Source organism: Caloenas nicobarica, chromosome 1 (genome assembly GCF_036013445.1).
Source record: "Caloenas nicobarica isolate bCalNic1 chromosome 1, bCalNic1.hap1, whole genome shotgun sequence".
In the NCBI taxonomy this organism is placed as follows: domain Eukaryota; kingdom Metazoa; phylum Chordata; class Aves; order Columbiformes; family Columbidae; genus Caloenas; species Caloenas nicobarica.
In genome coordinates, this window is record NC_088245.1 from 16,311,808 (window position 1) to 16,334,630 (window position 22,823).

Genomic DNA, 22,823 nt, shown 5'->3' on the forward strand with positions numbered 1-22,823 from the left:
TAATGATTCTTGTCCAGTAGGTGATTAATTCTGACTCGTGATGCTGCCCTCCTGAAGTACTGTCAGCAACCCTTACCTTTCGTTTTGGGAAATATGGAAGAGGATGTAGACCAGAGATGTTTTAAAAATGTAAATAAAAGTAATTCTTTTTACTTTTGAGTGAAAATTCAATTATATGTAGCTAGGTTCTACTGTAATTGATATTTCAATTAGATCTTGCTTTATGAAAACTTAATTAAAAGATCAGGTGAAATGTGACCAGATTATAGGGAAAACAAGATGGGAGACAGTAATTACTTTGTAGGGTTCCTTTGGCAAGAGTGCTGTAAGGATTCAGAGCTCTCTCCCCACTCTGCTGTTAGGATTTTCAGTTGTCCTCAAATACGAAAATTTCTTTATACATTTTCTCGTGAAAGTAGAGCAATGCTGTAAGTGCAGAACTTGCAAAGTTTGCATTTACAGAGAGGTTCTGCATTTAGTTGTTTTTCTTGGTGGTAGCTTGTGCATGAATCTTTTCACTTAAAACTGGAACCTGACATGAGAATGTTTTGTCATGTTGAAAGGGCTTCATTTTTAACTTTAAATCTTTCTTTTTTAAGGACAGAATCCCCTTCTTAGTGGGAGCAGATATGAAGGAGTTAAATTAACTGGAGGCTGTGTGTAGCAGCTGTGCCTCAGAGTATGAAAAAGCTGGGGCACTTAGAGGCTGGGAGGCAGCAAGCTCAAGCAGCAAAATATTTCATTGCCTGGTTAATCTTCCCACTTAAAGTGATTTATTGGAACTGGTGCAGTGCAAGCCACAGGAAAAGCAGATTTTATCTTAACAAAGATATTTCCTGCATCTATGTTAATTAGAACGAGACTGTCAGATATGTCATTTTAAATGCCAGCTCCTAATTCTTCTTAAAATTTCTTGTTTTCACTGTTCTATTATTGGATAGGGCCAGTGCAGCGGACTGCCGGATGAGAGAATCAGCGCAGTGTGCTGAGTTGCAGCAGCGTGTTTCGGATACCCGTCTTTATTTCCTTTTAATCCTAAGGTTGTCTGGAGTTACCAGGGTCTTATATCGGTTAAGGAGATTTACGGAGGACATCTCAGTGTTTGCCCAGCTTTCTGTGCAGGCTGACCTGCAGATCCTCCTCCGTCCTCGCCTGCCGATGTGCCTGGAGAAGGAAAAGGGCGCAGGAAGGAGCTCTTGGGGACACCTTGGGAGCCGCGCTCCTCTCACCCACGGTTCTTGCACCTGTTCGCTCTGAGCGTTGTCATTAATAAGGAGGTCTGCAAAGTAAAAGGTGGAGTAAAGCAGCCCTGCTAGCAGAATTACATCTGCTGTTTGGAAGTTGGCTGCCCATTGCAGTGCGTCTAGAGGACTGCAAGTTGTCAAAAGCCGAAAGTCATGAGAGCAGCATCTCCCAGGTTTTCCTGGCATCTTCTGTCCTCCACCCATCTCTTCCCTGAGGCCCTGAGACTTGCAGCATTGTTTTAGGAAGCTCTTTGACAGTCTGTTTCCCTGATAAAATTTAGCAGTAGCTTCTTCTCACCTGCAGCAGCCACCCACTCCCTGTTAGCTGAGACTTTCCTCAGCTTTTTGTCCCTTAGATGTCGGTAATGGAGTAGTTGATCTGTTCCTTTTTTCCCTTTAGCGCTTGACAGCTACTGTCTTGGGTTTTTTCCACAGATGCAGCAGCCTTATTCTTCACTTATAACAATTCTTTTTTGTCAGTATAAGCAACTGATGGAAGTAAATACACAGCAAAATAGGTTAAAGTACCCTTGTATCCTTTGACAGCTTGAGTATTACACCGTGAATCCTGCAGTTGTGACTGCTGATCCAGACTATTGCAAGTCATTTCTAGGGGTAAACCTACATGGCACGAAGTTCAGCAATGGTTTGTCCCTTTACTAAGGACAGAGTAGCGCAAGATCTGGCTGATTCAGGCTGAGAGTTGGGGTTGTTCAGCCTGGAGAAGAGAAGGCTTCGGGGAGACCTTATTGTGGCCTTTCAGTACTTAAAAGATGCCTATAAGAAAGATGGGGACAGAGTTTTTAGAAGAATGTGTTACGACATGACAAGGGGTGATGGTTTTAAACTAGAAGAGAGGACATTCAGACTAGACATGAGGAAATTTTTTACGATGAGGGTGGTGAAACACTGGCCCAGGTTTCCCAGAGAGGTGGTGGATGCCCCATCCCTGGAGACATCCAAGGCCAGACTGGATGGGGCTCTGATCAACCTGATCTAGTGGAAGATGTCCCTGCTCATGGCGGGGGGGTTGGACTAGATGAGCTTTGAGGGTCCCTTCCAACCCAAACCATTCTATGATTCTACAATCCTTATCCTAATAGTCAAAACCCTTTCTGAGACTTAACCACTTTCCTTGAGAGATCCCTATCTGGGATTTCTCCATAGGGTGTTCTCTTATTAGAGTTGCATTTCACTGGCACCAAGCAGCTGTTACCGAAATGGTGATGAAGAAACCCCAGACCATGGGGAGGAGGTGCACGGAAGCTAGACACCTAACCTGAGCTGCTTCTCATAAAGCAAAGAAATGTGCAGCACTTGGACTATGGACTCAAGATGCTGACTTAACCCCCTGTGCACTGGGAAACCCTTACTGTTCCTATCATACAAAACATGCATGCCATGGAAGGTATTTTGAGAAAGAAGTACTATACTCCTTTCCACCACCACCCCCGTCCTCCAATAGTGCAAATACAGACACCCTCTATTTTCCCATACGGTCAAAAAATGTGTTTTATTATCTCTACATGGATGGATCATTTCTGTTTGTAGACTCTTTTGTGTATGAAACCACTAGTAGAGAAGGAAAACGAGCACTAACTGCTACTCGTATATTTTAATTATAATGATAGTTAGACTTGCACTACTGTCATGAGCGCATTATAATGATATAATTGAAACTTTTTTTTTAAAATCAGGCTTTAGGCTACAGAAGACTTACAGGGCTTTTGTTTGTTTTTTTAGAGCAATAGTTATAACACCATATAACTGGTACCTGTCTTCCTACAAATCATGCTGTTTCTTGCACAAGTGGGTAACTAAATGTAGTAATTCATGTCAAAATATAGTTTTTTGCATTGACGGATGCAATGTATTTACCCGTTGCAAGCATAAAATCACTGGGACTGCGAATTAGACATCAGTATTTTTATGAATGGCTTTCCAGAATAGTGAATTAACACATTCAATGTTATTCCGTAGGTTTTATCTAAACTACTAAGTTTTCAATGAGATTAGTCTTTCTAGATTAGTTTTTTTTAATTAATAACAAGTGGTAGGTAAGAAAATGCGTTCTTCTGCTTGCCTTCATCTTAAGCTGTATGTTTGGAGTCAGTTTCTGGACTTCTGGTTAATGAAACCTAAAGCAGTTGACAGAAAAGTTAACCAGGTTAACCATTTTAATAATTGCACTTGTAGAAAGAGGCACTGTTAAAACCAAGTTACTTCTTGGTTGAAGAGGGCTTCCAGGTATGAGTTGAAGGTGTGCTTTTAGCTGAGCTGTAGTTCAGCTTCTAAAGCTTGTTTGTGTTTGTTTAGATATCACTTCTCTTAGAATTAGTTTAAGGTGGGTAAAGCATCACTGCAGTAGGACTAGGGAAGAAAAAAATGCTTTCTGAACAAAAGTGCAACATTGGAAAGGAGTATTCATTTTATGGGTAGCTTTCAAAACATTAACTTGTCCTCTGAAGATATAATTTCTCTGCACAGAACACCTTTTCTAATCCTTGAAGCATTCAACTGTTGTTCTGGGTTTTTTTGGTGTGTGGGGGTTTTGTGGTTTTTGTTTGTTTGTTTAAAACCATGTAAAGATTGCATGGTGTTTGTAATGCTGGCTTTCTAGCATATATGGATGGTTACGCAGATGAGACCTGCCAGATCTTTCAGGGTCATTATAAAACCAGACTTCCCTGCGGGGAATGGCTGTTTGCTTGGCTGGGTCAGCAGAAGGAGCTGGGTGGCCACTCTGTTAGTGCTTGGTGTGACCTCGAGTTCACGTCAGTCGCCAGATCAAATATCTCGAATGGGAAAGGGAGCAGCCGAGATGCAGATCAGCATCCTGCTCTGCTGCTGTGCTGGAAGGGGACGAGCCCCTGGCTGGGGAGTGACTCTTTGTCTTTGGCCGTGACTGCCCCACGACCTGGCCAGGTTCATCTGCCTGTTTTTCCCAGGTGTAAGCAAGCAGCACATACAGTGCATGGTCTACATATGCTAAGAATGTCTATAGCAAAGCACTGCTGCTGTATAAATTACTGTTTATTTGAACTAAAAGCTTCACTTTTGAAGTAGATTAAGTCATGCTTGTCTTAAGTGTTTGTACAAGCTGTCATGAAGAAAACTACTATGTTGTATTTATCATTTTCAAGTGAAAGAAAAATAAAATGTCCTTATTTTCTGAAGTGAGAAGCTTTTGCAATACAGTGAATATAAAGGTTGCATTGAGTAGTATAAAAATCTGTTACTTCATTCTTCCACAATAAAAGATCTTCCGCAGCTTCTAAGTTCACAGAATCTTTGCAAATAGTGCTTGATCAAAATGAATTCAAAACCAAAGAAATAGGACTTTTTACTAGTTGCTTTTGGTAGCTTTTTGTCACTATTAGGGCTGATTGTTTATCTTGTGTTGTTATAATGGTTCAGAAGTGCACTTCACAATTCCTGGTGCTTTTCAAGCAGAGGGAGCCATAGCAAATGCAGTACTGAAAATGAGGGATACTCCCTCCCCTGCATGCCTGTGCACACACATGTACTTCCTGAGAAATAATTTTTCCTATTTAGGCTTTCTCAAAAATGCTGTTCCAGAAATAATTCATCTGCTGCTGCCTGGATCACTTCAGAAAAGGAGAAAATCCATTTCAAGGTTGACCGTTGCTGAATGCAAATAGATAGCTGTGTAGGTGACCCAACAAAAGACTTCTCAAGTCTTTTGTTTATTGAAAATGTAGGTACAGGTTAGCAACCTATTACTTTTCTTACATATTTTGAAGAAAAACTAGAACTGATAAGCTAGCTTGATTAATTACCAGTTCAATTGTTACAGTTTTATTATGCTGCCTTTTGGCTGGATTTCTTTGAGGAATGATTCAGACAATTATTCTGAAGTAATGTGAAACAGGGTAAATCTTAAAGCGAGATCTGTGGGTAGATTTGGGCAGCATAAAGGGAGTAACTTGTTAAAAGAGATATGTGCTGGCCATAAAGACAGACTGAATATGGGTAACTAATTCTGGGTTACTGGGAAGTGTAAACTGTGATCTGACATCTGTAGTGCTAGATGTGCACTTATGCTTTGGACACTTGTGAAGATTTTGCTGCAAATTTTCTGAATGTTTAACTTGATTATTTTGTCTCTGGTTAATTAAATCCCACTCTTTCCTTCTGACTTTGCCACTCAAAATACATTTTCTCTTGACATGTTTGTGGATTGCTGTAACCTTGAACAATCTTAAAATAACATTGGCTAGAAGAAATGCTTTTTTTTTTTTTTTTAAATTCTCTTCCCATAATGAGCTGTTCTATGTATAGTACTGAGGCTGAGGTTGAATAGGACGCTACAGTTATCACTTAAAATAGTTACTTTCGTCTGACCTTAAAAAGTTTTGCAGTTCTGGTTGCTTTCATGTAAAATTCTGTTCCTACTGCTTGGCAGTTTTCCATAGAAGTATTTTTCCACCCTCTAGCTCTATTACTTACTCTTTTGGTGTCCATAGATTGCGGCATGTTTTGCATCCCACTCTACATTGGGGTGTTATTAATATTTGGCAGAACTGAATGCCTGCAGCTTTGACTGTGCATAATACTTCTTAATATACTGCGTGTGTGTTATTAAGATTCCTGCAAATTCTTTGTATGTTTTCAAGTTTTTGCTAGACTAAGTTTTCTTATAATAAACTGAGTAGAATAGGTTTTATTTTGATAAACTTTCTCACTCTAGCCTGTACATGGTAGGTTCTTGTCTATCTCGTCTCAAAAGTCATGGCTTGCTTACTTTTTCCCATTTCATAACCATCCAGTTTCCCAGTTAAAAAGATTCTCTGGCTTGCAGAATTTCAGTGTAGGAAGACAAGTACTGTGATAAATAGTCCCTTCTTGATTACCCAATTTGTTGAATATTCATGTCTCTCTACTGTAATTTGTGGTTTCCTTATGCTCTCCTTGCAAGATATTGCTCTGGAGATGTCAGAGAAAGGTCTTAGTGCTTTCATTATGCAGGAATTGTACTCTCTGTTGGCATCCTTATTTTTTATGAGTTGGGTTTGCATCTCTATCTTTTGATCATGGGAGAGTTTGAAACTTGAAATTATTGTTGTGTGTAATGCAGTTCACAAAGGCTAATGCTATCTTTTGTAGGGTTTGCATTTACAATATGACAGTTGTGGTTGCTTCTAGTGGACATAATTTGAGGTTCTTTTAGGTGAAGAAGAATTTTGTGTTCTTACTATTACATAGAACAGTGAAAAACCTTCTCGTGGTCAACAGAAGGAATTATTCATCCAGGCTTATTAAGATATGATTGTTCTATAAATCTGAAACAATAACAACTAGCGAGGAGCTTCATTTATTTTTCTTCATATGCTTTTGGCCTTGGACTCCTTCATGGTTGGATGCCACAGAGTAACATAGATTTCTGGCACTGATTATAATATTGGTCACTCTGGTTTGGGCTAGTGGCTAGATAGGGAAATACAGATCTGCAATTACCTAGTGTGTTAGATATTCAGCAGTGCAGGTTCCTTAACTACAGTGAACCAGCTCACTCTGATTTAATAAATTAGTGTTTAAATAAAATACAGGACTTTAACGAAGTCTGCTGACTGTGGACCCCCAATAATAGAGGGGATGCACCTAAATCTGTCTGATAATGGGGGCTTAGTGCTAGAGGTTTGTCCCACGGCCCTTACGGATTTCAGGGCTCTGCTGCAGCCGAGTACAGTTGTACCACTGCTAAGAGAGGGACTTCTACTAATCTGATGGAGGGGAGAGTGAAATGGGGACGTGTGCTGCCAGTCATCCTTGGAATAACTTGTGGTAACTACTTACAAACTACTGATAATGCCTTTGCTAGATACGTGCAGCGGGTGGAAATCCTAGGTGTTAGAGGGGACTTGAGCTTTCCCCTGACGTTCCGACTCAAAGCTGTTTCAATGAAGGTTTTAGCTTCATGTGCTGGAGAGGTGGCTGGTGCACTGGAACAGTGCTCAAACACGCTGCTTGCTCAAGTGCTTCTTATTAGCGTGTTTAATGAAACACTCCAATATCCTCTTAGGTTGGCTGTCATCACAGAACTGTTAACCGTAAGAACAGAGAGGGACTCCACAAGACTATGGAAAGACTTAATTTTTGTTTAGATTGAGCCATATAATTAAAATATGTTGTGGATTTGTCGGTAGAGGTGGCCCCTTGGTGCAGCTCCTGTATTTGTGTTCGTGAAAGCTCATGGTTTTTCAAAATAAATGTGCTTTGTAGTTAGAACGTATCCAGGTTGTCAGTGATGATAGACATTCTTCTCTCCACAAACTTCCTGAATGGATTCTTCTGTAGATTGACAGTAAAGAGTATACAATTATTGTGGAACTTGTCACTCCTTTCAAAAAGTTAACCAGTGTGTTGCCCTTATCCTCTTGAATATTACTACTCAGATATGAGCAACGTTCTAAAATTATCGGTTGGCAAGAATGCTGTTCTTGTCAGAAATAAAGTAAAAAGAGTATAATTTGTGGTAACACAACTGAAAGAAAATACTTGATGTAAGTCTCTTTGTCTGAATAATCTGATGTACTTCTGGGATCAGTAGTGTTTCAAGGCACTAAATTTAGATTGCATGTCCAGCATCCAAGATGTAAGAAGTTTTATCAGATTTCCTGCAAAGTTGCTGGAAGAAAACATGAGCCTGGTGTTCAGCTGTATCTTGACAAGTTTTCCCTGCCCTCTTTGGAATTTTGTGTTTAATTACAAAAACTAACCAAACAAAAAACCACCAACCAGCAACCAAACCTCAAATTCATATTCAAGCTTTCTTGTAGCATAACAACCTCTATTGAACTATTTATTAATATTTAATTCTCGATTCTTTTTGCTATAAACTTGCTTATTTAGCAGGTTGCCTCCACAAATCCTCCTATTCTGGAATGACTTGGTAAAGCTGCTTGGAATCCTTACAAGTGGTACAAACCACTTATGGGCAGCTTCTTAATGAAGTGAACTTTAAAGCTGGTTGCATTAAAGTTTAACATTGTAATGTAAATTTGATCTAACAAGTTCATTCTGAGATATAGTAAAAAAACCCCAAACTATTACCTTGGTTAAGTATTTCAGTACAGCTTTACGTGTTAGTGAGGAATGCCTCCTTCCCATGAGTATTCTCCTGAAAGGAAATGCTTCAGTAATTCCTGTTCCTGCCTGTTCATTTGGAACTCCTAACAGTACAGATTTCTGTCATGAGCTGTGACTGTTCTTTGTTGTTAATGTGATTAATGGCTCAGTTGCTGTACTCTGAAATAGGACCAGGGTTGTGGTTTGGTGGTTTGTTTTTTTTTTTTTGTGGTGATTATTTCACATCCGGTTTTTAGTTTCCAACTGGATGGTCGGGAGTCCTGTGGCAGTTCAGGCCAGTCTCAGTTCTCATACATAGTCCTGCCTATGGGCCAGTACAGGCTTTTAGGCTTTTGATCTTATAGCGAGCTCATTGTGTTTAAGGGAACTGAGGGTACAAACCCCTTTACGGGCAGGTGGATATCCTCCCAGCTGGTTGCTTTCCCTGGTTCACCTGGTGTTGACACAAAGCATGAGCTGGAGGGAAGGAGGGAGACAACCATGACACTAAGAGACCCCAGCTCCTGGATGTGCCTCCTTAGCGCTTCTAGTGAGCCATCAGTCCTCTTCATTCCTAAGCATGAAGGGCTGGCTGGGTTGTCTGAGTCTTTTTTTTAAAGTTACCCAATTCTTGTCACTTGTTTCTTGTGTTTATGGACCTTTAGGGTAGTAATCTAAATAGCAACAACAAAAAATTGTTAGGAATGTTTTTGCTGCTCCTGACACTGGTTATTGGTTGACACCAGTGAAATGACTGACATGTCCCTGCTACCTTAGACCTTTTTTTATTACGCTAGGAGTAAAAGTACATCTTGTTCAATTTTCTGTCTTCAGCTTTTGTTGCTCTTATATTAGATTGAGCGGGGAAAAATTTAATGAAATATAACAAGGGGAAATGTAGAGTCTTGCATCTGGGCAGGAACAACCCCAGGTTCCAGTACAGGTTGGGGAATGACCTATTAGAGAGCAGTGCAGGGGAAAGGGACCTGGGGGTCCTGGTGGACAGCAGGATGACCATGAGCCAGCACTGTGCCCTTGTGGCCAAGAAGGCCAATGGCATCCTGGAGTGTATTAGAAGGGGAGTGGTTAGTAGGTCGAGAGAGGTTCTCCTTCCCCTCTATTCTGCCCTGGTGAGACCTCATCTGGAATATTGTGTCCAGTTCTGGGCCCCTCAGTTCAAGAAGGATAGGGAACTGCTGGAGAGAGTCCAGCGCAGGGCCACAAAGATGATTAAGGGAGTGGAGCATCTCCCTTATGAGGAAAGGCTGAGGGAGCTGGGTCTCTTTAGCTTGGAGAAGAGGAGACTGAGGGGTGACCTCATTAATGTTTATAAATATATAAAGGGTGGGTGTCACGAGGATGGAGCCAGGCTCTTCTCAGTGACAACCAACAGTAAGACAAGGGGTAATGGGTTCAAGCTGGAACACAAGAGGTTCCACTTAAATGTGAGAAGAAACTTCTTCTCAGTGAGGGTGACGGAACACTGGAACAGGCTGCCCAGGGGGGTTGTGGATTCTCCTTCTCTGGAGACATTCAAAACCCGCCTGGACGCCTTCCTGTGTAACCTCACCTAGGTGTTCCTGCTCTGGCAGGGGGATTGGACTAGATGATCTTTCGAGGTCCCTTCCAATCCCTAACATTCTGTGATTCTGTGATTCTGTGATATTGTTTTTATGATGCACCTTCTGTCATGTCTGCTGGACACACGACTGGAGCTGTAGTGGAAGTCCTGGTCTTTACAGAAGACCTGCACCTGATCTTGAAATAAAGTCTTTAAAATTATTCCATCTCTCTAGTATTTATTCCCAAGTGCTTTTTATAAACAAGAACTTGGATTCCTTCATTAGTCCTTTTGTTTTGCTACATTAATATAATTTCTTAAAGTATATTTTTCGTTCTTCTAATTATCATAGGGGTTCTCCTTCATGAATTTTTTCTCTCTCCTGTCAGTAGGTTTGTGGACTTCATTCCTGAACTACTTAATGAATTCTTTATAATGCTTACATGTTCATACTGAAAATACCTTTCTGGATGGTAACAGGATTCTAAGATGCCTTTTCACACCTGCTTTCTATTGATTGTCTTAAAATTGAGCTGTGCACTGTCTTGTCTCTGCTTTCCAATGGTAAGTCTGCAGACTATGGTACCAACTCCAGCAATTAGTCTCCTAAGTGATCTTAAAAGTGAAAAAAACATTTAATATAATTATTTCAGTCCATTGTGTCATCTGTTGCTTCCTGTATAATAATTAGATGCATCTTGTGGTCTAAATTTAAGAAACCTTCTATAATATTTTTTCTGAACTATATTCTTTAATGAGGGCAGAAGGTTAATGCTGTGGTTACTTGAGTCGATGAGGACTGGGCTTGCCTGCTCTCTCCTCTCAGATTTCATAGCTGTGGTGCACGATGTAGAGCTTAAACTTTCTCTGACAGATTTCCAGTTAATTGTTTTCATTTTCTTTTCCTCACATCTTGTCACTTATCAGCTTTATTAGTTAGTAATATACTTGCCTGCAGCAAGAATCTTTTATTCGATGTGAGCAGTTTAACAGTGAGAGCATATTAGAAAATGTCATCTAAGTGTAAATGAAAGCATTCTCATATGAAAGATTAAGAAAAGATTACATTGCAGCCATATTTATTTTGCTAGGAAAGCTGTTCTTTGTTTTCAAATTTCTTTAACATCTATCTATTAAAATAACTACATAACTAAAGCTGGTTATGTGTTTTAGAGATATTTATAGTTTATTAACATTTAATGCCTTGCTTCTGACTATACCTTTTCACAAGAACTTTATTCTCCTGTGTTCTAATGTGTCTGAAATTCAATCACAGGATCATAGAATGTCCTGAGCTGGAAGGGACCCACAAGGATCATCAAGTCCAACTCCTGTCCCAGCATATGGCAACCCCACAGTTCACACCATGTGTCTGAGGGCCTTGTCCAGTCTCTTCTTGAACACCGTCAGACTTGGGGCTGTGACACCTCCCTGGGGAGCCTGTTCCAGTGTCCAGCACCCTCTGGGGGAAGAACCTTTTCCTAATGTCCAACCTGAACCTCCCCTGGCACATCTTCCTGCCATTGCCTTGGGTTCTGCCATTGGTCACTAAAGAGAAGAGATCAGCGCCTGCCTCCCCTCCTCCCCTTGTGAGGAAGCTGTAGCCACAATGACGTCTCCCCTCAGTCTCCTCTTCTCCAGGTTGAACAAACCAAGTGACTTCAGCTGCTCCTGATATAGCTTCTTCTCCAAACCCTTCACCAACCTTGTAGCCCTAAATTGAAATTAGAGTAGGAAAATCTGCAGAACATTGATGCATTCTAGGGCAATTGGAGGCAAATCTGTAATGTGAAAAACATTATAGAATTTTAGCACTTTAAGGAAATAACATTTATTATTTTTTTCCCCTCAATTTGATCTGTTTCAGAATAGCTTTTTTTACTCCTGGTGAGATAGATAGATATATACACACATATATACATATACATATATATATATATTTTTTTTTTTTCTTTTTAGAAACACCTTTGCTTTCTTCTGTGAATGCTTACTGGGTGGCAGCCAGTCAAACTGGGGAGACTTTCCTAAATTGCCGCCTGCCGTTTCCTGACACCTTCTGCCACACGCTGTGTCAGGCTCAGAGCAGCAATGTCTGCGTTGTGATATCTAAATGATAACTGGAAATACAGAACATAACTTTTTCTTCTGAACTGAGGTTTTCGTTTGGATGTTTTGAACCTGTAGGTTTTTGGAAACCCAGCAGAGGAAGTAAGTTCTCAGTACAAAGCCAAAAAGGCTGTTTTTTGACAGCAACATGGTGAAAAGTCTCCGGGTGAGAAAGCTGACATGGCAGTCGCGGATGATCAGGACCTAACTGAGCATGGTCCTGGGCAACCTGCTCTAGCTGACCCTGCTTGAACAGGGGTTGGACCATATGATCTCCACGTGTCCCTGTCAATCTAAACAATTCTGTGCGATTTTGAACTAATACTCTAACTCTTTAGGTTTTTCCTAGGAAATCATGTACTGCTCGTTGCAGGTTTGATAATAAAAAAACAGCTGAACGATGTTTGCTGAACGCTGGCGATAGCTGTTGGTTTGGTCATTGGAATGGCTCTGATTTTTCCATGCCCGAGATCCAGCTTTGGCTGGCATGTTTTGAACAAGGTTTCTCTGCAGCTACTGTGTAAAATCAGCCTGCATTACGAGCTGAATGGTGGGGTTGAATGTAGCTTTTTTTGCAGTGTATATTGGTTTTGGTTTTGCACATCTTTCTAACTGCTTTTCAGTAAAATCCACGTACAGATGTTGCCATCTTTACCTCTCAAGTTAGCTTCACTAGATGATTGTCTTTTTCAAAGACACCTTTTTGGGAGTATAAGTTATTTTTCTAAGGCTTTTAACGGTATCTGTGTTTGCAGGGCTTGGGGGGGAGGATGAATGCTAGGGGCTGACTTTAAATAGCTTCCAAGAGAAAGATGGAAAGCCAGTTTTGTCTTTGTGTCCCCTGAAAGACAGAAACACAACCATTTCCCCCCCCCCCCCCCTCTGTATTTATTGCAAGACCGTGTTCTGTTTCTATACCTGTTGGCTCCTCGTTGGAGGGCTCGGTCTCTCATTTCATTCATGCTGTTCTGCATTCAATCATCTTCTCTCATTTCCATGTTGCTCTTGCAAACAGCAGGGAGGGTGTTTATGGGCCAAATGATAAAATAGCCTCTGGCAAGCAGACTTTTAAAATTTATTTTCTTTTTTTTTTTTTTTAAATCCCCTTCCCCCCGAGTCTTTGAGGTACCATGGCTTTTTAGTGATGATTGGTCTTAATAGAGCAGCAGGGAGCAGAGAGTGAATAGCCTCAAGAAAACCCTCCGGAGGTACCAGCGTCTGCTCCACCAAGTCACAAATTGCCAAACCTGGTGATTATTAGCAGCTTGTTTCAGGTTTTAACAGGGGAATTACTCCATGCTCGTTTTGCTGCTGAGCTTTTCCCAAGCCTCTGCTGCCCATGGCAGGCTGAGGTCATGACACGGGGCTTTGGGTGGATGTCCTGGCAGGGGGAAGATGGCCACACTGCCGGGGGGGAGCCAGCATGAGGGTGTGAGGTGGCAGCCCCAGGGCAGAGGGGAGGCCGGGGAAGCAGGGGGACCGGTGTCCCCAGAGCAGGGCCCTGCAGGGGTCCGGCCCGTCCCCTCTGCCCCGGCCTGGGCCGCTGCCTCATACGGGGCCTCAGCAGCCTCTGCGTGCAGAAAGCGGACATGCTCCTATGCTTTCCCATAAAGGCTTTTCCCTTATATATCTGCTACCTATGTTGCTTTAATTGTGATTAGTGCAAATGCTGATGTGAAAGATGTGAGAGAAATATCCCTAATGGTGGCCTGCTTCTGTATCAAATATGCAAAGGGCTATTTGAATGCATTTTTTTCCATGGTGCATTCTGGTTGGCTTTGAAAAATCGTTGAATTTTTTTTTTTTTCCCTGACAGTTTTATGGTTTTTTTTTTTTTTTTTTAAATTCTGTGTGGGTTGCTCAGTCAGGAGGAGGAGGAGGCGCTGGCATGTCCTGGGAGGCTCTGCCAGGAACTGGGTTATCGCGCTGAGCGGCTGCTGCGACCGTTTACCTATCGTAACAAAAGGTCTTCCGATGCCATTTTATTATTAAACAATCTATATTCCTCGCTCCAGCTTTTGGAGGCTCCCAGCGGTTCTGTCAGGCTAACCTTGTTGCTAAAGATGATTTTGTGCTCAGTTCGGTGAGTCAGCCAGGCAGTGGGGTGCCCGCTGAAGCCTCCGCCATTTACTGATGAAGTGTTTTTTGCTGTGACGTGAGCCGGGAACCATGGCTGTGTTTCAGGGGCCATGTGCGCACTTTAGATGACCCTCTTTCTTGTTGAGGGTATGGTGCTGGCCTGGGGCCCTTGGTGTGGACGTGGTGGAGCTGCCCCAGGCTGGGAGGTGTGGCGTCTCTGCTGTGGCGTCTCCGCTGTGGCGTCTCTGCTGTGGCTTGGCTGTGCTCACCGTGCTCAAGTTGTATCTCCACTGGCTTCAGTCAAAATGTGATTTTGTGTGTGTGCTGCCAACGTACTTCCAGTTTTAAGTACAAAAGAAATTGCTGTTGGTTGTCACTGTTGGTTCTCTTAAGGAAACCGGCATATAAATTTCCGTTAAATGGGAGCATGACTTGGTTGGTGGCTTTGAACCACCAAAGCATGTACTTCACCCAGATCTGCTCTTCATACACCGTTGAACTCCTGTTTTTACAGCTTGTGTGTGTGCTGCACACAGGCATTTCTGTCTTTTGCACAAATGGCTCATTTAGAGACATCACAGAATTCGTAGGAAATACTGCCAGTGTTAAAACAGAATGAAAGGCAGCTGTGCTTTAGCTTCAGTCCTTGCTTCCTTGTGGTAGAGTTGTTAACACTGCATATGGAATACTTATAAATCAAGTCAAGAAACAATCGGTTCTATATAAAAATAATGATATTACACAAGAATAATAATGAGAATAATAATGCTTGACCTTGCTTTTTCTTGGAGGTGGAAACCATGCTGAAGTTCTGTTTGAACTCAGAGCTGTGAATTCGTGGCATCTTCAGTTAGTCACTTTGACTTACGTGTGCTTACTTGGATCATGGCATCTCTTTTTTTCAAAACTTTTTATTCTTAGTATATGTATTCTTAGTATGCAGTGTGAATTGAAGTGAATTATTTCTTGTATCATTACATCAAACCTTGAACTTGCAGTGCAGCTGCTAGGAACCACTGTATGTGCCCATTTGCTCTGGGTATGCCTCTAGAGTTAATTAGGTGCATTTTCTTTCTTTTCTTCTTTTGGAACCTGGAAATAAAATTCTTCCAGCTTGTTCCATTTAAATAGTATAATATTTTATGATGAAAAGGTGATATAGTATCTCTTTCAATTTTATAACCATAGTTTGATTTATTCTTGTAGGTGTAGCATCTATGACTGTGCCAGTGTATATCGCAGAAGTTGCTCCACCGCACTTAAGAGGCAGATTAGTCACCATTAACACTCTGTTCATCACTGGAGGGCAGTTTTTTGCAAGTGTCGTCGATGGACTCTTCAGCTACCTCGCGAAGGATGGATGGAGGTTTGTGAGTCTTCCTTGCTGAAAGCAAAACTGGCATGGTCGTGATTGGGTTGACAGCTATTATAATTCTTGTTGGTAAAACAGACTTTACATATAAAGTGGTAAAACTGTATACTGACATGGAACTTTAGTAATGAAGTCTTACTAAATGATATACACACTGCTTTCACTTAGGCTTACTGTTCACAGTATCCTTAGATTTTTTGAATTTACTAAACTTTAAAATGGATGAGCAATAAATATGCACTATTAAGCTTGAATGATTGTCGTGATGTTTATGAAAGTAGCTTGCCTTTTGCATTTAGAATAATTACATGCTGATTTTTCAAAAGGCATATTTCCAACAAGTATGATGCTGTATGCACAAAATAGAGGTGTATTTTGAATAATCTTAATCTGAGCAGTAGTAATCCAATCAGAATTAAAGTGAAGGGGATTGCAGCATAACTTTATATGGGTTATAGAACAACATGAATCTCTTTTACTCTACTTTCTGGATATTGTTTTCTTCCTGTAGGCATCACTGGGTGTTTCTGGATTGTAGCTTTATACCTACTATCTTGATAGTGGTATGTCATTTGAGAGAGAGATGAGAAATTTCAGTAGCTCAGTATTTCACTTGCAGTGCTGAGTTGAAAAAAATAATTAACAGAAATGTGTGGGAGGAATAACTTACACTATGCATCCTGACTTCTGGAAACCTGTGCTTAATGATGTGTGCTTTTCTCTTGAAACACTCTTGAGAAAGGGATGCATGTTGTTGTAGGGCCTTTGATTTCTGTTGCTACAGCCTGGAATAATTTTGCTATTTGAGAATCCTAATTTGAAGGAGCCTTCCCCACCCACAAAAGCTTGCAACATAAGTATAATTACATTTTCTGGCTTCTGATGGAGCTAAATAGGGATTTCTAGGTGCACTGACGTTTGTGGTTTAAGTTAGGAGCAATTAATTTGGGACTTGGTACACAGAAGAACTTGGAAGCTGATCTTTTTATAGTATGTAAAGAAATCTGCATTAAAACAAAAAGTTAATGTTTTCTTAATGAATCTGTGGTTTAATTTGTGCATGTCTGAAGATTCAAGAAGTTTGAAGGTTTTATTTTTGTCCATATGATTGCTTCCTTTGCCTCTTTTGTAAAAAGGTGTCGTATTTTGACCTTAAAAAGTCACTTCATGCTGATTTTGCTTAATTCTAATTTAATATTAAGTTTTAGCTCTGCTTTGTGCTTTCTGGAAATGCATTAGTTACTTTAGCTCAAATGGAAATAGCATTTCACATTTTTATGTGAAGCTTTTTATGACCTTTTCATTTTAATGCAGCTGTATTCGCTGGCAGACTATACGTCCACTCATGGAGAATGGAGAAACAGCCACCACTGAAAGAAAAAGTTAGTTTTATAGGATTGCTAATGCCTTTCTGCAGCTAAAGGAATGTGCTCAATTTTGAGAAGTAATAATGGCATGCAGTAATGCTTTTCTAGGTAAAATACAAACTAAAGTATTTGATCCCCGATGCCAATTATTCAATAGTTGCTTTATTATTTTAAATTAACATTTAGCCTAAATAATTTGCTAATGTAGCGGCTCCCTGTGCATAGGGCTGGGTGGGAGGAATAGACAAGTAAAGACATTCACTTAGAAATGGAACTATGAGTCACTGTTACTGTTAGAGGCGTTGTGCACTTTCTGGTTAGGCAGATTTTTTGAGTTCAGTTTTCCTCAGTGGTGAGGGATTCAGCTGGGGGAAGCTTTTGTGGATGTAAGTCTGTGGGTTTTTTCCTTTTAGTGGGCTGACACATAGGAGGTGAGGATGTGTTTGTAATCTGTGTGTTTCAGTAAATAATAGTGTAGTGGAAGAAAAATACAAGCTAAGAAACTATTGATCTTATTGGAGCTGTGGCTTTTGTTTAATTGTTCAGATAAACTAAGGTATTGCCTAGCATGAATTTTTTGCAGCTCAAAAGCAAACTTGTAGGCTTCTTCGGAAAAGATCAGTCAAAGAGCTAACAGTGTAGTATAGGATGTGTCAGTTTTCCAATCAAGTGGTGATGTAGGATTGACAAGTACAGTTGTATGTAAACAATAATTTAACTGAAAAATATCATTCCAGATTGTTACACACACATATTACCATCTTTTGATGTGTTACTTTGTAAATCTCTTTAGCTAAAGTGGACGATTAAGTGGAAGGCAATAGTCATTGTCAAATGTAGACTTCATATTTTTGTAAAACGCTGATGTTTTATATGCCACTATACCTTAAAAAGGAATGAGGCCCCCACCCACTGAAATGCTGCACAACTGCTCTCAGAACTTCTACATTGGTGTAACTTATTCTTCTGTTTGGAACAAAAAAATAAACTGCCCTGGTAAATTCAGGCCTTTTAACCTGTCTGAACTGAAATAATTAAAATCTAGAACCTGGGGACTGAGTAAGACTAAGAGGTTCAGTGTTTGATTGCAGCCGTGTGAGATGCTGAATTTGGAAAATCTCCAACAATGGGCATTTTCACTTTGCAAGACAACTTGTTCACAGTGTGAGTGACTGAACATCTGAAGAATTGTTTTCCCTCATCTTTGAGTTTTTCTTGTTGCAACTTGTGACTGTTGACTCTTGTCCTTCCACAGTGTACATCTAGGAAGAGTCTGTCTCCATCTTGTCTATGAGCTCCTTCTCAGCTGTGAAAGATGCAGTTAGATCTCCTCTTGATCATTTCTTTTTCTGGACAGCAGAAACCCCATTCTCTTGGCCCCTTCTATGTCATACGCTCCAGTTGTGCAACTGCCTTAGTGACCCGTTGCTATTCCTGATCTGTAGTTCTCTCTCATGTTGGTGTTCCCAGTCTTTGTCTTCCAGGTTCAGCACAGTGTGTTGAGTAGAGAGGAGAATTGTTTCTCTTAGCCTGCTGGCTCATGCTGGATAATTTTGCTAATGCGGTAATGCTACGTTTTATGTACATGCCAAGTACTGATCTGCCAGATTGAGCCAATCGAAGCTGTTGACGATGCATTGGGCAGAAATTGAGGCTGTGCTAGTGGTGAAGTGTCCAAGGGTTCTTAGCAGCAGTGCTGGAGCTGTTAATTGGCAATAGCGCGCTTGTCTGTCCTCAGCAAGTTTTCTGCAACCTGAGACTGAGCAGGGAAGAGCACAGGTGGTCAGTCACCTGGGAAGAGTGGCCAATGAACACATGGGGAGAAATCACAGATGTTCACTCCTGAGTCATCGCCTACAGGAAGGAAAATTACATCAGTTATTGTAGCTCTTAGTGACTGAATGGTGAAGTATTGGAGTGCTACAAAAAACAACAGGGAACTTTCCTTTTTCTCAGCTCTGCTTGCCCTTGGAAATGCTGAATATTAAATTAAAAGTAAACCAAAGAAAACAAACATTTAACCTGACTCTTATGTCAGGTTAGCTTTATAAACCCTGCTAATGCCATCCTAATAGTATTGCAGCAGTGTGTCTGAGAAGGAGAAATGTTACAGCAGACTTATTAAATTTCGTGCTGGATTTTTTCAAGTCTGCTAGACATCTGGCTTCAAATGCAAAGTCTTGTACTCTGTATAGGAAAGAACTATATTAGATTTCTGAAAGCTGGCTCGCTGCATGAAATGTCTAAAATTGCCTGCCCTAACTCTAAATTGGTTATATCAAAGTTGCTTGATGGGCAAATTGCAACAACTCTTGAACTGGCAATGGCTGTATGCTCTTAACGGAACATTTTCCTTCTGGCCTGCTCCTTGTACTCAACTTTGACCAGAAACATGTCAATTGGAAACTGACTTTAGTGACCAAGCACTTTCTGTACATTTCTTTTTTATCTTGCCTGTGATAAACAATCCAATAGAGTCCAACTGGTTGCCTTGACAGGCTGGATCAGGCTTTCGGGAGTGTCAATTGATTTTGCCTCCTAAGATGATTGCAGGTACCCAACTGCTTAGTTCTGGAGGCTCTGCTGCATCTAAGGGACTGAAGGGCTTTGGAGGAGCAGAAATTTAGTAATCTGAGTGTAAAGGACTAAATTTGTTTATTTAGATGCATTAAAAGATCCTTTTGCTTACAGTTTGACAGAATAAAGTGATTGTGTTTTTAATTTCTGTGGTTTTCTTCTACTGTTAAATTGAAATAGAAAAAGCTTTCTAAATAGCGCTCTAATGCAGATACTGAATATACAATTTGGTGAGCTTCAATGGTGAATGTGTAAAGGTGATTCTGCATACAGCTACCAAAATATTTGTGGAGAGAGAAGAGTACAGGAAGAAAGGAGGACATTAATGAATGAGAACATTAGTGTGAGGAATGAGAACATTAGTGAATTAGTGACGCTTGTTAGATGTGTTGGCTGAAGATAAATCAACTAATAATCTTTCCACAAGCTTTGTGTTTTGAATTTATTGTCTTCCATCTGCTTTTCTTTTTTTAACTAATGATGAGCTATGCCATTCTTAAAGTGTTAGAAAATAAGAGCCTTGCCCACAGATTTCTTTCTAGACCAAGATTTGCTTTTACAACCTTTTGAAAATTTTTGTTTTAGGAAGAACTTGAGGGCTCAGTTTGGGGATAGCAAGACTGGCCTGCATGCATGTTGTCCCAGGATGGCCATCCTCTTTGCATCACCTTTTACATGTTCTTCTCCCCATTCTCCCGTTTTCTGCCCTGTTCATGTTTTGTGGGTTTTTTTAAATTAAATTTACAAATGCCTCTAAGAAAGTATTTTTCCATTTTCATCCAAAATGCATTTAGACTTGACAAATACATTTGGTTTATTGCCCCGAAACAAGGTTTCCATTAATGGTTGTGCTCTCTTTCCTACTCTGTCAGCCATCTTCTTTCATAGTGTGCTTTATAAAAGCATCCAGGTGAGAGACTGCCGAATTGTCCATGAAAGCGTGCATCCTGGGGGCTGAGCAGAGAGCAGCAAATCTGCTTCATCTCCTGAGTAATGTCAAGGTGTGAACCTGTTTGAGTACAGGCTACCTCAGTATTCAGTCTGAGGGCTAGTTTCCGCAGGTGTTTTAATGATTATAACCACTGATGTGAAACCCACAGTAGCTGCAATAACGTACAGGTGACATGAGCACTGTTTAAAGTCTTTAACGGAAGTGAAAAAAATCTCAGCGAGGCACAAATGGGAAAAGGTCAGATTTAAAAAGCAGAACAAAATTATACATTGTTCTGCGATTTTTGTTATTCTTAGTGTTTCTTAGTGTTTATTAAAGTAATATAAAAATGTGAAGTGTATAGACCAGAAGGACACATGAAAGTTGGTGGTATGCTTGTCTTCCACAATCCTTTCCCCCCACTTTAGCTGGAAACAGTATCTGTGATAATTCTCTGAATAGCTAGCTAGCCTTAATGCTGTAACCCCCTGGCATCTAAAATGCAGTTTTGATTTAAAACCTAACATTGCAGCTGGCTGAAGATTTAAGAACAAACTCTCTAAAAGATGTGGTGTAAATTGCCATGGTGGTGAAATGAACTTTTTTCAGGTTTTCTGCTTCTAGTAAAAAATTTTCTAAAGTAAACCAGGTATTTCCTTACACAAGAGCCATATTCCTTGGTCAAGTGTGTCTGTGCATACATATTACTGACCAAATTAAGCATTTTTGATTAGCTGGTTTGGGGTGTGTGTGTGTTGTGGTGTTTGTTGTTATTTTTTTTCTTAATGTCTGTGAAACAGCAGGGTTTTGGCCTCATTTTTTCCATCAGCAGTATTCATTTGTTCTCTCTGCCTTTGCTTTCTCTTTTTGTTCATTCTTTTCTTGTATCTTCACCAAAGGATTTATCAGTTTCCAAACTACTGGATTGTTTCAGGGTTTTTATTTAGTCTGACTTAGTGTCCTCAGGACCAGTGGCTGTAGGGTCAGTGGTGGCAGAAGAGTCAACATGTCCATGAAGTTTCCTGGAATTGAAAGTGAGGGTCCTGTTTTCTAAAATAACTCGCAGAATATGATTCTTGCCTGCTTAATTTCTGATGATAAAGAATACGAGGAGGGCTTGATTTATAAATTATAGCTTGAGGAGCTGTAGCTACATCTTCTCACAGCATGTTTTTGTACCCAAATATTAGATATTTATTTATTTATTTATTTGCTTATTTCCAGGTACATGCTGGGCCTGTCAGCTGTTCCAGCAGTTATACAATTTCTTGGATTTCTGTTTCTTCCCGAAAGTCCCCGCTGGCTCATTCAGAAAGGCCAGACTCAGAGAGCACGGAGAATTCTGTCTCAAATGCGTGGCAACCAGGCAATCGATGAGGAGTATGACAGTATCAAAAACAACATTGAAGAAGAGGAAAAAGAAGTTGGGGCAGGTATGCTGAGTGCTTGTTGGCCTCTCTATCAATGAGGAGATAAAAATCAACAGAAATGTTGAAATCGTAGCCTGTAGGAACCTGGTGTTTTGCTTGGTCTTGTCCATTTTGCTATTTGAAATATTTCATGTACTGGCAGCTTCAAAAATGAACAGATGTTTCTACAATCCTACACTTTTAAATTAAGTTCTGATTTCTTAAGTGAGGAAAAAGTAAAGTTGTGTAAGTTTCTAAGTTTATACCTCCCACACTTACTGAGAATTGCACTCAAAAAATTACTCAGTTTAAGAATGCACATCGTGAAGACTGGAAATAAATGAAATAAAGTTTTGTTTCTTGCATCAATGGAAAAGGCCAAACAGATACTAGGGAAGTCAGAAGGCATTTTATATGCCTGAATTATCTAAAGGCTGTATTCTGGCCCACCATATTCTAGACAAGCAGTCTTTGGAGAGATCTACAAAACTAGACATGTGATTCTTTTTCAGTAAAGACAGTTTCTGAAAGGGAATAAGGCATCTAAATCTAGTACCTATTTTACTCTCTTGAATCCTTACGCCATAATTACTCAAGACTTTCTGTGTACTTATAAAGCAATATTATCATTCCATTGACTTTCTGTCCACTACATATTTTTCCTTTGCTTTGTCCTGGAAGTGTTAACATGTGAATCTCTACTAATTCAGGCTCATCTTAATTCTTGCTTCCTTACACACTGATGGGAGAATACTGTGTCTCCTTAGATCTGATGGAAGGAAAAATGAAAGTTATTTTATGTCTGTGTACATTGACACTTAACATCTTATAATACATAATCTTGTTGCCTCAAGGAGTTTGGCTTTGAGCCTTACAATAAATAATTAAGTATCTGGAAAAAGTCATTTGCTACATGGTAGAGAAGGGATTTTCAAAATATTAATCACTGGAGTGAAGTAGGGCTGGATTTTTTTTTTTTTTTTTTTCCTCCCGTTGTGCCTTTGAGACTTTGGGTACTTTTTTTTCCAGTTCTTCAGTTTAGGTGGGGGAAATGAAGTTCATTGAAGCTGATTGATAAAAAGCTGAAG

At 40.2% G+C, this 22,823-nt stretch overlaps 1 protein-coding gene across 1 annotated transcript in view; it reads left to right on the top strand.

Annotated features, from left to right (window-relative positions):
* SLC2A13 (solute carrier family 2 member 13) overlaps window positions 1-22,823 on the top strand; it is a 153,088-nt gene that overhangs the window by 14,360 nt on the left and 115,905 nt on the right. The window contains exons 2-3 of the mRNA XM_065640239.1: window positions 15,286-15,445; window positions 21,551-21,759. Of these exons, the coding sequence (XP_065496311.1) occupies window positions 15,286-15,445; window positions 21,551-21,759 (369 nt within the window). The remainder of the gene's footprint in view (window positions 1-15,285; window positions 15,446-21,550; window positions 21,760-22,823) is intronic.